This window comes from Budorcas taxicolor, chromosome 24 (assembly GCF_023091745.1).
Source record: "Budorcas taxicolor isolate Tak-1 chromosome 24, Takin1.1, whole genome shotgun sequence".
Taxonomy (NCBI): Eukaryota; Metazoa; Chordata; class Mammalia; order Artiodactyla; family Bovidae; genus Budorcas; species Budorcas taxicolor.
This window is the reverse complement of record NC_068933.1, coordinates 32,769,247-32,785,837: the sequence shown is the minus strand read 5'-3', so window position 1 is coordinate 32,785,837 and position 16,591 is coordinate 32,769,247. Positions and strand designations below refer to the sequence as shown.

General features: G+C 43.5%; 1 protein-coding gene across 1 annotated transcript; it reads right to left on the bottom strand.

Annotated features, from left to right (window-relative positions):
* Positions 1-3,022: 3,022 nt before the first annotated feature.
* On the bottom strand, positions 3,023-16,575 carry LETM2 (leucine zipper and EF-hand containing transmembrane protein 2). The gene is made up of 9 exons (XM_052661506.1): positions 16,529-16,575; positions 14,881-15,334; positions 14,164-14,307; positions 11,430-11,567; positions 10,822-11,022; positions 9,510-9,629; positions 6,119-6,232; positions 4,051-4,143; positions 3,023-3,076 (listed from the first exon to the last, which is right to left on the bottom strand). Exons 1-9 carry the CDS (start codon positions 16,573-16,575, stop codon positions 3,023-3,025), a joined length of 1,365 nt encoding a protein of 454 aa, XP_052517466.1.
* Between the last annotated feature and the right edge of the window lie 16 nt (positions 16,576-16,591).

Here is a 16,591-nt window from a genome sequence, read left to right as displayed (position 1 = left end):
AATCAGGAAATGAACTTTAGCTTTTAAAACCATTTGTGGGACAGCTTGTAGTGGCGCCTTTCCTTGTAAAATACTGATGATAGTTTGGGCCCAGGGTCGTGTGAATGGATGGTCACTCTTTCACAAAGGGCTTTGCGTGCCTTCAGTAGAGGCAGTGGGACACAGCTCACTGTTGCTGTAACAGTGATGTCCTTGCTGTTACTACTCTAATCACCCATGAATTTCCCGAGAGACTGAGCTGTCAAATCAAAGATAGTGAAATTGACCTGAGAGAAAATGAAATGGCCATTTTACTTAGCTGACCGGATTGGGTCTCTTGAGGAAAGATATCCAGTTTATCTAATGAAGATGTCAAGGCACTGAGTCTGTCTGTCTGGTTTCCTGAGGGTTAAAAGATGAGGGCCGGAGCATCGGTCGATACCACCTTCCCGCCCTTTCTAATTGCCACAGGCCAGGGGTCACCAGTCCCCCGGCACCGCTAATGTACTGTATTGATCTCAGGTAAGTAAGATTGAATCATGGCTGAAGGAAATTTATCCCCATGACAGTGAAGTCGCTGTGTTTCTCACAGCCGCCACTGGGGGGAGCCAGCGGGCCAGAACCCTGGGCAAAAGGAAGTTGTCGATCAGCGTTAAAGTTCCGTTAGTCTGACCCTACCTACTGGTGTGCACTGGTGGTGACAAGGAGATCTTTAGGTTTTAACACTACAGAGCATTTATTCGATATCACCGTTGCGACCTGTAATGACTGAAACACAGAATTAGTCACAGCACAGGTGCAGGTCCATACGTGCCAAGCCACCAACACCTTTCTGTTGAAGCAGAATTCTCAGGGTGTGAGATGGGCCAAGTCTGACATCACCACCGGGGTTGGGCTTTAGAAAATGCCTAAAATTATACTCGGTGAGATTATTAGCAGCTGGTGCAGCCACAGAAGATGCATTTGTGGGGAAGAGCAGAGAGCAGGGCAAGGAGACAGGCTTCCACTCAGCTGTTGGGAGGCAGGTGGGCAGGGACCCAAGCACTGGGGCAAGTTCTCTCTAGGTTGGCACTTAACAGTATTTAGGGCCATTTACGCTACACTGCCTCCCAGACGTCTGTCCTGGCGCGTGGAAATGATGACATTTGTGGCCTGCACCAACTAAAGGTTTAAGTGTCTCTTGTTCCTCCCAGAGGTCGGGGGGTCAGTTAAGTGGGGTGTTTCAAGCTGACCACATCTGTCTCTCCCCAACTGTTGTTCGGTGGCCTATTGATAGCTTGAAGATCAGCTGTGTGGGAGTATTTACATCACTGCTTTGCAATACTACAAGTCAGGGCTCCCTCCCAACCACACCCCAGAGTTGGCTATTAATTTTTTTTTTGAAACCACGCCACACAGCATGTGGGATCTTAGATTCCACCCGGGGATTGAACCCAGGCTCCCTGGAGTGGAAGCACAGAGTTCTAACCACCAGACTGGGTGTTAATCATTTATCAGAACACTACTAGCTCAGTCTCAGCAGTGCGCTGCACCTATAACCATCATGGGACCCACCAGTGAAGTGAGCTCTCTGAGCTACTATCAGAAGAAGGGGAAGAGAGGTGTATCGAGGGTCTCAGATGCCTATTTATGAAGTAAACATGGGTGAAGTCCAGCTGAGGTCTGAGGTGGCCAAGGGCCCCTTTCCCACTCTGCTCATGGGGAAAGCCAGAAAGAGTTGTAGAGCAGCCCCACAGCCCCCACGAGGCACCCAGCTGCAACAGGGTTGCACAAATGAACGAGCTAATCCCTTTCTCACATGCAACCCCTTGAAATATGAACTAATTAAAATAAACACACATCATTTTAAAAATGGGAAAATTTACTGTGAATCACCTTCCAAGGCCAATGGCATGGAGTTCCTTAGCAGCACAGGACATGGTGAGGCTTGTCCTCTAGCAGAGGGGAGGTTTAGGGAAGGTTTTAAAGTGCATTTCCTTGCTGTCAAATGCTGATAACATTCCTCTTTTAGATGACCCCAGACAGGTTGATTTTTCCTTGGTTCCATGGATGCCCATCTAACTGCCTTCAATTCCACAGCAAGTACAGAAATCTAATTTCTACAGCTAAAACACCTCTTCCTTTCTAAGTACTCCCCAAGGAAAGAAGGCTGGTGGTCAGCTGCATGGTGATCGATTTATTATTAAGGTTTTTCAGTATGGACAACACTGAAGATATCCAACATAAATATCTGAACATAATACCTGTTCCTAGGTAGTACTGGGATTGTATCAGACTCTTAACAACCCCTGTGACTAACAGATAGTCTTGTTTGTGAAAGACAAACAGACCAGAAAAACACACACCCAGCACAAACAAATGGTTTGGTCTTAAGCCCTTAATTATGTTTCCTAGCAAGATGAAGGCTAATGGAAGCCATATGTGCTGGAGGAATGGCGGCCTCCCAGATCCCTGCAGCCTCTGTGGGCCCGAGGGGGGCCGCCAAGTCTCTGATTGCCAGTCTATTGAACTCCATCTTCTTCCCTAAGAAGCTTTTTCTTCTTTAGATCCAGGAAGACCTAACCAGGGACTTACATCCATCCCGTCTCCAAAGGTACTTTGTTTCCAGGGCACTATTCCTACTGATATATGTGTGTGTGTGTGTGTGTGTGCTCAGTCTGAAAAAGTTGTACAGGCAGTGAGAGTGCGGGAGTGCCTGTGCAATGCTCATGATGACTGGCTTTGAAATTTCCCTAGTTCCTACCCTAGGAAGTTTCCTCTCTTAAAAGGATATGAAGTTGCTAAAAGACAATATGGCAGATGGGCCTTACACAAAGTCCAGTGGGATGATCTAATGCTTCGGAGAACATGGACTTTGCAATTAAATAGTTTTCCAAACGATCCGAACTTGGTCTTGCCACTGACGTCATCTGAATGGTTACAAGGCCTCAAAAGACTGCCCTGAGGACTAAATGACCGATCTTCTATCTCAGGGACGTCCTTTATGGATGCCACTGCTGAGGGCCCCAAGCCAGAGAGAGTAAGCTCCATCCTCCATGAGTCCTTATGCTCCATTCGAACTAGCCTTGCTGTTCTGGGTTGTCTTCTCTGATTTTGCCTGGAGTATTGGGGTACAAAAACATAAGGACTTTAGGGACTGATCATAGTGAGAAAGAAGACATGCAGACAAGGCCTTGGGTTAAACAATCTGGGTGCTCAGTGGCTCCCTCTTTGGTCCTCGAGAGCCAGTAGAACCTCTCCACAGCTCAACTATCCTGTGACCCCCTACTGTTCACTGCCTCCTGCTTTCTGGTCTCACCCCCAAAGGGGAAAAGTGGATAGATAAGTAATTTCTCATTTACATGCACTTCTCCCAAGATTCTTAAATTGCTTTCCTGCTAGTATTTCCTGACATCTGAAGCCTGTGTGAAATACACAACATATGGGAACTATTTCCATCTGGCACAACAGAAAATAAGAATCTGCCTATATTGTAATTAGCTTCTAGACTTAACATGTTTAGTTCTGAACCACGATTGCATTTGTTGATATATACATTTGCTTTTGGATCACTGAGTTTTTTAAAAAATGTAGTGGTTATAAGATGACTGAAGTTCAGCCTACAGCTTCCTGTTTGGACACAGAGAGAGGGTGTGGTATTTTGCAACAATTATAATTCTAGATTCTCACTGCCCCTAAAAGTAACTTGAGGAAAAGAGTTTCCTTTTATAGAAATTTACATCTTTAGCAGAAGTGATGGATTCTTTAGGTAGTGAAACAGACTTTGATGGTGTTGTGGGTGATGATGTAACTGACGGCAGCTGTACCCATTCTTCACCCTTAAACATCAGAGCTGACAGCTGGGTTACTTACTCAAGGTGTACTGGAGCTACAGCCACACTGCCATGACTACCAGATCCCTGAAACAACTACTGGATGTCTGCCACGGGACTCAACAGGCAAAATCTGGAACCTACATGCATACAGCCAGATGCCGAACTTAGATCAAGCAGTACCCCAAAATAAGTCCTTATTAAAGGACACCAATGAAATTAACTTCTTGTTATTTTCATGTAATCAAAAGTGTCTCACTTTAGTTCCCTTCAGTTGAGGTGCTAAACCGGCCATGTTCTCTTTAGATTCAGGGGGAGTGGGTGATCCCAGGGGAATATCTGTCTTTGGAGCCTAGGGAGAGAGATATTTTATATAAATTAAGCTGTCTGCTCCTCCTGAAACTCAGAAGCACTTCTACTTTAGTACTTTTCAGCACAATTTGCTTTCCTGACTTCCTTTCTGGGTGAAATAGGCAGTGTATGTCCCTGAAATAGCAACTTAGTATTACCTTTTAACTTTTGAGCACTCTAGATACAAAAGTTGCACTCTAATCAGATTCTGATATTTAAAATCCTTTGTTATTAACAAGCTACTTATTTGCCATTTCTGATCCTGTTCCCACTCTCAAAAAAAAAATTAAAAAAAACACAAAAGTTGCCATTTCTCACACAGGCATCAGTTTCTGCCAGCATTGATATAACTTAAGTCAAAACTGACATCTTTGGTGTCATTTTTGGTGGCTAGTAATAAATGATTTATTCAAATGAAAGGTGTTGCTTAATAGAAGCTCCTGTAATACCTGAAGATGGAGGGAGGGAGGGAGTGGTATTTTAGAAGAACTAGCTAACCTGTCTTCAACAATTACATTAATTACATTTGAAAAGTAAATCTCTGCTCTTTGGAAGTAATTTCTTCATGTACTTTGGAGGGGAAAGGGCTACATACATCCAAAACTATAGTATATTCAGTTTCATGTCTCAGTACTCTACTGAACCTAGCATGCTACTTGTTTTCATTTTGTACATATGAAGAACAGAAGTTTAAAAGCATGTATTAAAAACAACAACAATAAAATGCCTAAGAGCCTGTCCTTTTGTCCTTAATTCCCAGGTAGTTTTTCTTAATAGTATTTCCTTTTTACAATTTTTTTTTTCTTTTTTTGGCTGTGAGGCATGTGCGATCTTCATTCCCTGACCAGGGATAGAACCCAGGCCCCTGCATTGAAGGCCGGAGCCTTAACCACGGGACCACCAAGGAAGTCCAATTCCCAGGTGTTTCTTAACCATTCCAGAAAGCAACATCTGGATCAAGAGTTTAACTGTCTAGAATCATTCTGAAACACAAATTTAGCTCTGAGACATTTCGCTACTCTAAGACTTCCTTGCAACTGAGAGCAGTCTAAGAATGACAAGCAACTGGTCTGTCTCAAAGAAAAAGTAAGAACCCAGGAGCCTGTTAGAACATGGTCTACGCTCCAGACTTTATCTCCTAAGTCTCCCTAGAATGCTTCTGGACAAAGCCCAAATCCAGATCTTTTCTGAAATTTTGGAAAAGGAAAGCAAGATGGTGTTTCCTGAAGTACATTTTTTATGTTGGACTTCATGTTTTTCTCCACTTGCCTAAGGAGTCGATAGCATAACCGAGATTCCAAATGATTGGTCCTCATTCCAGAGTGCTTAGGTCCATCCACTTGGCCACAAGTGCAGCCTCTTCTCTCGTGGGCCCTCCTTTCTCACACATGCAGCTTCCGAGTCAGACATGAAGCCACAAAGCAGGGAAGTGAGAGGCCCCTTCTTATGGACCCAGAGCAAGATGCTCTAGTGACTGGGCCAGTCCTGGGTTCTTGAGAACACCAGGAGAACAAAAGCTACTGAGTTGAAGGCAATCACAAATAATTAAGGAAATGGGCTGAAAGGAGACAATTGCTTATTTTCTAGATTGGCCATTCACCACTTAAAAATTAATAGGAATCTGGGCAAATGAGACAGACAGGAAAGAACAGGAACCATTCAGCATCAAAGAAGAAAGAATGGTGAGGGGGGAAAAAAGAAAAAACCCTCTAAGAAGACTAGACACTTAGAAAGAATAAAGCCAGACTCCTGATAAGAAATCAAATAAGACTCCTAAACACAGTAAACAGCTCTAAAGCTAGAGGTGGTTTGAGTAATTTTCATTTTTTAAAGGAATTTTTAAAAGATCTTAAAGCCACTGGGGCCAAATTCCAAAAGATAAGCCAAAATAGAGGCCTACTCTGACTGTAAGAGGAAACGGGTTTGCGGAGCGGCCCCAGTCGTGGGGTCTGGGTTCCCACAGAGGCAGGACTCACCTCCCCACTGAGTGGTATCTCAATCGGCTTCGGCTTTACGTCTATCAGGTAGAAGGTCCGGGAGAGGAGCAACAGAGAAGGTGGGACATTCTCCTTCAGGTGGAGGTCCTGCCACTGGAGAATGGGAGAGGGATGAAACATGACAGTCACAGACCATTCGAGTTCGACGTGACCCCCTGCTGCCCACATCTCTCTGGTCTCACGGGCCCCCAGGCTCATGCTGAGCGCTGAGAGCAAGGACAAGGGCCTGTCTCCTGGCTGCTGCATTCCTGCTTGGGCCCTACAGCCCCTCACAGTCAGAGAGGGAGGTGCAATTAACCTCTCACACCAACTGTGGATCAAAGGAGGTAAGTATCTTCAGTATAAAGTAGATAAATGTAAAAGATTAGGTCAACCTCATTCATAACTAAAGAAATTAACACTAGAATGAGATGTAATTTTTCAAGCTCCAAATTGGCCAAATTTTGGATAGGGGTGTGTGTGTGTGTGTTAGTCACTCAGTCATGTGAGTCTTTCTGACCCCATGGACTTTTGCCCACCAGCTCTTCTGTCCATGGAGTTCTCCAGGCAAGAATACTGGAGTGGGTTGCCATTCTCTCCTCCAGGGGATCTTCCCCACCCAGGGATCGAACCTGGGTCTCCTGCATTGCAGGCAGATTCTTTACCTACTGAACCACCAGGGAAGACCATAGATAGATAGATATGTGCACATAAGACAAAATTCAAAAGGTAAATTATCCTTTTCTCTCGCTACCCTATTTCCCTCCCTGGAATCAACCGCTGGTACCAGTTCCTGATACAATCTTACAGCGATATCCTATGCGTATACAAATATACATTTAGGGACTTCCCAGCACCAGTGTTTCCACTGCAGGGGGCGTGGGTTCGATCGCTGGTTGGGGGAACTGGGATCCCACATCCCTGCGGCATGGCCAAAACAAAACGAAACCTCAGTGGTAGCCACAACACTTGAGCCAACAAAATATTAACAACAAAACCAAATGTACATTTATATGTTTATCTTTACTCTAAGGGTGACATATACACACGTTTGCCCTTTGCTCTCTTTCACTGAAGCATCTTGGAAATCGATTTGTACCAACAGATGTAGAGCTGCCTTCTTTTTATTTAGTTTTTGGCCACACCATCCAGTGTGCTGGATACAGAATCCTAGTTCCCAACCAGGGATCAAACACACTCCCCCTTCAATGGAAGCACAGTCTTAACCACTGGACCACCAGGGAGGTCCCAGAGCTGCTGCCTTTTAAATGTCTGTAAAGGATTCCATTGATGGAAATGCCATAATTTATTTGATTATTGTACTAATGAACTTTAGGCTGTTTTCAGTCTTTTGCTATCATAAATGGTGCTGCAATGGATAGTCTTCTAGATATGTCATTTTGCACATGTGCAATAATAGAGCACAAATTCCTAGAACTGAAATTTCTAGGTCCAAGTAAATGCATTTTTAAATTTGGAAAGCTGTTGCCAAACCTCCATGCAGGACTTTACCAGCACTCCATGAGCGCCCCTCTGTCCTTACACCCGCCCCACCACAGCATGCCACCTACCTCTGACCTTTCCCAAGGTAACAAGCGCACGTGGAATCTCATAGTTTTCACTTTTTTTTTTAAAGTTAAGACATTTTGTAAGTTTATCATTTTTAGCTTTTCCTTTCTATGAGATGTCAGCCATATCCTACCGCAGGATTTTGGGAACAGTAATCCATAGCAATCCGTGAAGATTGTATGGTTGGCTTAGTTTTCTTGCTCCCTTGAAGGGGGATTATAAAACAACACATCCTTCCAACAAAACAATTTGACAGGATGAAGTCATTGAATACCCTACATGCAGGAAATAAATGATGTTTAAGTAACCCCTAGAACATGCTCCCCTTCCAATCAGAGCAGGTCCAACATGGAAGAGGAAATTGCTACCTGATGTGGTTCAAAGCCACAACAGTGGTTCCTAGCCCTAAATAATTTGTGCACACTTTTTGTGTGTGTGTGTGCCAGACCTTAGTTGCAGTATGCCAGACCTATAGTTGCATAATGCAGGCTCTTAGTTGAGGCATGGCAGCTCTTATCTGCGGCATGCATGATCTTTAGTTGAGGCATACAGGCTCTTTAGTTGCAGCATGTGGGTTCTAGTTCCCTGACCAGGGATTGAACCTGGGCCCCCTGCACTGGCAGTGTGGAGCCTTAACAATTGGACCACCAGGGAAGTCCTTCCACAGCACTTTTTACAGTCATGGGAATGAAAATTGTAATAGGAGTTATTACTTTGTTTTAAAGCAGTTAAAACAGTTTAAACGCTCCGTTAAAAATATACTGTTTGGGAGAGAGTACGTTATCAGAGGGGAATCTGCTACAAAGCTAACACTTGACCCTGGTTTGGGGCATGAATTGGGAAAGCAGCCCCAGAAGGTGTAGGCCTTCAGGGGAATTCACCCGGATGACAGGCCCTGTATCAGAGCTTCAGCTCAGAGCCCTCATGATACCCGGAGGAGGAGGCACATTGGAGGGTGGTCCCAAGACTTCTGTCCCTTGTGTACCTACGCTTTCTCCCAGTTACTCAATTAAACGTTAAACTCCGTGCTGCCATGAAGGGATTCTGCAGATGTAATTCCAAGTCTCAAGTTGGTTGACCTTAAAATACGAAGATGACCCAGGAAGGCCTTGTCTAATCACATGAGGCCTTAAATCCAGAGCTAGAGGTTGGGTGAGAAGTTCACTGCAGATGGAGAGGCCGGAGGGGCTGAGAGTGGCCTGGGGCTGGAAGCCAGTGAGGAAACAGGGCCCGCACTCCCACAGCTGTGAGGAGTTGAATTCAGCCAACAAACTGCATGAGCTTGGAAGTGGAATCTCCCCCATGGCCTCCAGAAAGGAAAACAGCCTGCACTTCTGACCTGCAGGACCTGAAGCTGATCAGCGGGTGTTACTTTGAGCAGCTAAGTTTGTGGTGGTGTGTTAGCAGCCACAGACAACTATTCAACAGAGTACCGTGTTGCAGTCAAAGCCAGCTTCTTCAGCGGCCCATGGCTCCGCCAAAGAAGGCCAATTAGGTAAGATGGCAAGGCAGAAATTAAAAAACAAGGCCTGAAAATGGGAAAGGGGGCTTCCCAGATGGCTCTAGTGGTAAAGAACCCTGCCTGCCAATGCAGGAGACATAAGAGACACGGGTTCAATCCCTGCGTCAGGAAGGTCCCCTGGAAGAGAACATGGCAACCCATTCCAGTATGCTTGCCTGGAGAATCCCATGGACAGAGGAGCCTGGAGGGCAACAGTCCATAGCGTTGCAAAAAGTCAGACACGACTGAAGCAACTGAGCAGACACACAAACGGACAGGAGAGAGTTCCAGGGAACAGGGCCCAGGAAAGCGACCACTTGCCTCTGTGAGCTGCTGTCTCAGCTGCCCCTCAGTGAGGCCCAGTGACAGCATCCCTCGGGCCCTGCAGGCAGCTTGGAGCTCCGACACACTCAGAGCATTCACCCCTTCCTTGGCAATTACCTGTGGGAAAAGACAAAACAAACAAACAAACAAACAGAAGGAATGGCATCAGGTCCTTTGGTTCCAGTTTTGCCTAATCCTTCCATTCCCACAAGTCAGGGGAAAGGCAGAATCAGCTAGCTTTCCCACTCTGACCCCTGCACGGACTGCCACAAAGGCCAGGCACTCAAGAAAGCCAGGTGACCGCAGGAGGTGCAGTGGTGGAGGTGAAGGGAATCCTGCCAACAGATGTGAATAATATCAGAAACTTCTAGAATTCCACCGCCTGACCCCGAGGGGTTTCTCCCTCTTGCATTGCCTTGCGCCTGGTTGTGACAGCTCCACTCCACTTCCCCTTAGTGGTGACTTTAAGACTCATTAGAAAAGCATTCCATTTGAAAAGCTTTCAATGTACCATTTGTTGCACATCCCAGCAGCGTTCCTCCCTCACCCCCCAACCCCCTAAGAACAGCCCCAACTCCCTGGGCCTCAAAACTCTTTCAATAAATAACACAGTTTCTACTTGGTATGACCCCAAACTATGGGACTTCTGGGACCAGTATTGTTTATTCCACAGTTTTGAAAGCAACCACTGAAATCTAAATGGGGCCAATGGGATCCTGCCTTCTCAGTTCTGGGAATCCTGCTCCCTCAGGCAGAATGCTTTTAAAGCAGCTGATTCCGATTCAAGAAACATTCTTTCCACTTTGTTAGGATACTAACGAGTAGTTACAGTCCAAATGGTGCCCTTACTCCTGAAGATGTTGGGGTCCTGCCTTCCCTCCTTGGTGGTCCTTGGCCACCCCTTCTTACCAGCTCGGCTCACCAAGATCCAAGGGAAGGAAACATAGGGCAAGTGTGGGGGGGCTGCGGGGGAGGGGTGGGCATTGAGCACTGTCCTTGGCAGTGTGATCTACTGTTCCCCGGGATCTACTAAGCTGCTGTTCCTTCCCCATGGGTCCTAAAACTGGTTTTGATTAGCCCCAAAGACATCCAAGCTACTCACTGCTTACAAGACCTTCTCAAGAGCCCAACAGGCAACTTCGAAAGTGAGTCATCAAGGTTCAGGTTATCAGTGGTTGCTCAGACCACTCATTCTCCCAGAACCAGCCTCCAGGCAGACCTAACAGAAGGCACTGCACTTTGTCACAGAGCCACCCTAAGACAGTTCCCAACGCCAGGCTAATTCCCTCCAGCTGAGTTCAGCTCTTACCTCATCATCTGCTTTTATAGACTTCAGCCTCATCAGTAGCTGGAAGCGAAGCAGATTGTTGGTTCCAAAGGACTGCAGTTCCAGCAGTTTGCAAAGGGCCACCAGCTGAGGTCGGTCGAGGTGCTCCAGGGTCAGCTGATCCTCAAAGAGTTTGGAAAATCGAACTATCTCCTTGGTGCTGGGCTTGTGGCCAGTCTGGACCTAGGCGGTGGGACACAAGGACTAATAAAAACCTGCTTCCTGCTTAAAGAATCTTCCCTGTAGACCATGTGAAAGATGCCAAAGCATTTATGGATTCTATCTTATGTCTGGAAGTGGGCCCTGAGTTACAAAGAGGAGTTAAAAAAAAAATCTGTCAGAAGTCAGCCTAAATCAACTGAACAATCAGGAGAAGTTCAAAAGTTTGAGTTTCATTGTACTGTTTTTCTAAGTAGTTATTAACATCTTCAAAGCATTGATGGCTTTAAGATAGGTTTTCTGCAAACTCCCATAAATTTCTGAAATACTGTATCTCTATAACTGAGATATTTGCAAATTCAGAGATGAGGAACAATCTGGAAGCTCCATGATGACACGAAGTTGTCTGGTTTTATATAAAAGACTGACACCTGTTTGACGTAGGAAGAGAACTGGGTTGAGGCGTCCCCCAGCTGGGCCCTGTTCCTCTTTGCCATTTCTGTAATCGTTTCTTGAAGGAATTTCGCTAGTTCCAACTTTGCAGCCATTTTCTTTCTCTGTTTTTCTTCCTTCATGATGGAAGAGGAAAACGTTAGAATTAATCCTTCATGATTACAACTTGGTAGGTAAAGATGAGAGAAACATAACTGTGGTGGTGTTGCTGTCATCTCTACTTCACGAATGAATATTCTTGTTATACCTAATTCAAGGAGTTTTGTGAAAACCAGAGAAAATTAAAAAGTAGCCTCAATTTGCAACTTTTCTCCTTAATCTTACCTTTCTCTCTAATGCAATCATCATAAATATTGGATGGGTTCAAAATAGTTCCCTCAGTGGAAGCCTTTGTCACTCTTTAGAATAAAATACACACTATCTCTTAACCTGGTGCAAACCATCTAGGTCATTGGTCAAGCTGACCCCTGGTCTGAGTGACTCTAGATTTTCCTTGGCCACAAACCAAAGTAGGAAGTTAAGCTAATGAACCTTACAGGTTAAGAAGAAAACAAACACAATTAATTACAAGATAATGAAGTGCTATAACATATAAAAAAGCACTGCATAGAAGAGAATTAAATGCATACTCTTAAGACATTATGTTGACCACTAATTCTAAATCCTTATTCACTACCAGAGATATAATGTGGTAGTATTTTCAAAATAACCATGATCAGGGTGGATACAGAGGAACAGGAATAAATGTGTTTTATATACATACATATGCATATACATATATATGTATTTCCCCCCATTAAGTTGCCCAAGAGATTCTAATGACAAGCAAATCATAGCAATCATTGTTTTTTTTTTTAGAATTAGAAGAATCAGCCCCCTAGAATCACACAATGGCAATACCATGATTAAAACCCACGCAACCATCGATTTCATTCATCTATTTATTGAACATTCACCGTGTGCTAGGTGCTAGGGTAAAATGGGCAAAAACAGGTAAGAATTCCTGCCCTCAGGAAACTTCTAGTCTAATGGGAGAGATAAACATCGTCAATAATAAACCAGTAATTCCACTGCTGCTGCTGCCAAGTTGCTTCAGTTGTGCCTGACTCTGTGAGACCCCATAGATGGCAGCCCACCAGGCCCCTCCATCCATGGGATTCCCCAGGCAAGAATACTGGAGTGGGTTGCCATTTCCTTCTCCAGGTAGCTCCACAAATTAATGTAAAAGTATATCAGGCAATGAAAGAGAAGCACATGGCGCTGGGACCTTGTGTAAGCAGAAAGCTAGGTACTCATCTTCACTCTCTTGCTCTCTCCCTCTGTTCATGGGACAAAGCAAAGGAGAAAGTATTTTCTAATCCTGTGGCTGTGATATGTGTGTGCATATGTTCAGGAAACAAGCAATGTTGAGGAAAGAGGAATACTTAGATAAATCACTACCTCATCCCCCACCTCTTTCTGCATTCACTAACGTGTTCCTTGGGGACTTCCCCCGCAGGTCGGTGGGTAAGACACTGCACTTCCACTGCAGAGGGTAAAGGTTCAATCCCTGGTCAGGGAACTAAGATCTATCATGCCACATGGTGCAGTCAAAAACAACAAAACAAAAAAAACCCACCACGTACACAATTCCTTGGAATCCCATGGTATTAATCCTAGACCCTGACTACTTTAAACGTAAGTAAACTAATTTCAAACCACTGCCAGGCAGTTAAATATTGCAATTTGATTCTACCCTTTAAATCTGTCTCAAACCTATCTTCAAAGTTTTACTCCTGATGAAACTTTCATAATTCAGGTTTTGTCCTCCCTCTCTCTCATGCTACTGTAATAACATTCCAGCTAATTCTCATTTGGCACCATCCTCTTTAATCCTTCCTGCCAACACACTGTTTTCCTAAAATATAGCTCTAATCATGATTGATTAGATGATTTAGATTGATCTAAAATATAGATCACTTTTTTTTTTCCTCATCCCCTGTTTTGCAGTCACCTTCCATCAATCACCATAGTCAAAGTCTAAATTCCTGAGGGTGGTGGATACTTTCCAACCTGACTCGAGCACAGTATGTGAGTCTGATCTTCTCCCATGGATCCCCTGGTGCTCCCTGCTCCAACTACAGAGGACCAGTCTATGGTCTCTGATTATGTCATACGCTTTTATACTGTTAAGGCATCTTAAACGCTAGTCCTTCTATCCAGAAGGCCTTTCAAACAGTGTGGTTAAAATTCTACCATTCTGTCATCTCAGATCCATGGTCACTGAGGCAGGGAAACATGTCTCAGTCTGATTTAAAAGTTGCCTTCTTTGTTCTCTCATGGGGAAGGGTCCATGCCTTCATCCGTCTGTCTGGCAGAATGGCCGAGATGGAGAGAATGAAGGCGCTGTCTCGGTTGGGCAGCCCTTCACCTTCATAGTGGTCATCAAAGGAGGAGGAGGACACCCTCCGCTCAGGAGCTACTCATAAGCATGCAAGGGTCTGTTTGAGTAAATCATGCCTGCTGGTCATCTAGTCACAGTTAATTTTTGTGTGGCCAAAAAATAAATTTAAAAAAAAATTTAAAAAAATTTATAGGGGAAATAGGAGCAGGGGTCAGGAGGTAGATGGACATTCTCTCTACTTTCTGCTCAATTTTTCTGTAAACCTAAAAACTGCTCTTAAAAAGATAAAACTCTATTAATTCTTTTAAAATCTTTCAAAATCCTCATACCTTTTTGGATTCACTTTCAAAAGTTGATGGCAACATCTCCGGGAAAAGTTTCAGAAACACTGGCAATAAGAATTCCATGAAGGGGACGATGATGAACACCATGAAAGGAACCAGGCGGAAGAAATCAGCACAGGTTCTCAGCAGCTAAAGAATTAAAGGCATATGCAAATATCCATTATTTCTGGCCATGCCAAAAACAAAAGTCTGCCTCAGTCCTGAAAGCATTAAAAACCCAAGGCAGCTATTTATAAAATGGAAAGGCCGGATTTTCCTCTGTACCTTAGCTCAGAAGTAATGATTATGGGATATCTTCAAGGAAATCTGTGACAATCAAAACATATTATTGGCATCTCTGAGCTTTCATCTAAGTCAGTACTTTAATAACATGGTATCTGTTAAAATTGATTTTTCAAATGCATATACTTAATACATTAACAGCAGTTTCTACTCCAGATGCACAGATCAAACTTGAAGCCTCTCAACTCCTTGGAGAAATTAGAAAACACAATTATAACCATTCCATGGGCAACTATACACACATTTTAAGAGCCCATCTATAGGTATACAGCAAGTCGGTTGCAGATAAGTCAGAAATTCTGGTTCTCACCGTGAATTACTATTCCTACTCTGGGGTTTTTTCAGAGGAATTTAAAAGTTGGTTCATCAACAGTTCGTTTCAATTTTACATTTTCTTTCTCAAATATGACTCTTGCCTACCCTTCTTCTCTCTCGCCTGGTCAGCACCTGTCCATGCAACAGCCTCCAAACCATCCTGGCAGCAACTTTGGTGTCAATCCAAAGCAAATAGAATCCATTGTAATAATATTTCAGTTCATCCATAATTATTTGTCTATAAGATCGCTTTCCTTCCTTAATCCTCATGCCCGCTTCTTTTGCGGGCTGAGGGCTTGGCACCTGAGGCTTCTTTGCTGTTTGCTCCTGTTGATGCTTATTGGGGACCTCCTGCAACCAGCAAGTTGAAGTGTGCAGCTCTTGGAAGATTCTGGCTCGTAAATGAAGTACTTTATTGCCTAACTGACTTGGATGGGAGTACTTTTTGCTTCCATAGTTCTTCATATAGGTTTTATTTAAATGGCAATCTGGTAAGTGAAGAAATGCAAATGATGGGGAGTAAGAAGAGCTGGTAGGCTGGACAAAATGGTTAGGGAATCTGGAATAAAGACCAACAGCCTCTGAGTCAAGCACGTACTATTACAGAATGAAAGAGTAAAGAAATAAATATTTTATCTGGTAAAAATAAAACAATCATTTTTAATCCTGCATTTTTCAAAGCTGATCATGTTCATGAATGAATGAATACGACTTTTTAGTCCATCTGAGTAAACGTATGCTTTGTGGGTGAATGATACACTCTATGAGATATATTAATAAGTTAATTCCTGAGGATAACTGTTGAGTTACAAGCTAGAAACTCTGTGACTATTAATTTAAAAAGCAAACATTTTTCCATCCGGGGCTATGTCTGAAAGTTTTGTCTCTATTATCATTAAGCAGGTGGAACACTTGTGTTTTCCGCTACTCTACTGATGATAGAAATATTGTTTGAATGAAACATTTTATGGTCCCTGTGGGGATTAACCAATCACATAATACTGCTTTGTCTATGCAATGCCCAGGGACTCCTTCAAATAAGGACTTACAGCTGAAACGTTATTCACCTAAGACTCCTAAGGAATGTTGGGAATAAGAATTAGAATTAGGCTCCCCAGTCAGGGATCTCTACATTCCAGTTTTGCAACTACTCACAATCTTCAGCTAAACTGACACATCAGATTATTTGAAAATAAAAATAAGACCCAGCTAGGTAAAAGAAAGTTTCTGGCAAAGAGATTTCTTTTCGCAAAGAGATGGCTTTTTCCATTCCTTCAGACTATTTTTGCCAAGATAAAGCACTTTTTGAATGGCCCAAAGGGAAAATGTACAATGTATTTGGCACAGAGTAAGTCCTCAGTGAATATTCTTTGGAATAAGTAAGTGATAACAGACCTTACTGGGGCAGGTATAAGCCCTAGGATTGGCTTGCTTGCCAGCCATTTTACTCCTTTTTACATCTAAAGGCTGCATGTAGCATTCACCAGTTACAGTGTTGTCACTCTAAAGCCATTACATTTTTTATCTTACCTGTTCCACACTTTTACAAAATTATTCAGCTTGAGTTCTAAAGCATACAGAAAATCTGGGTAAGTTTAAATACATTAAAATGCCTGCTTCCTAAAAGCCAACACAATTAAAACCAAGAAAGCTTTAATTGTGTACTGAGTCTATCCTTTTACATGTATCTTTTCCGTCTAGAAAAATAAGGTTCATATAAATAGTGGAGGGAGGAGGGAATCCCAAGGCTTACCTTGTCCGGGCAATAGCTAAGACTGTTTTATAACTGTAGAAGGCCATATTTATATTTTTTTCA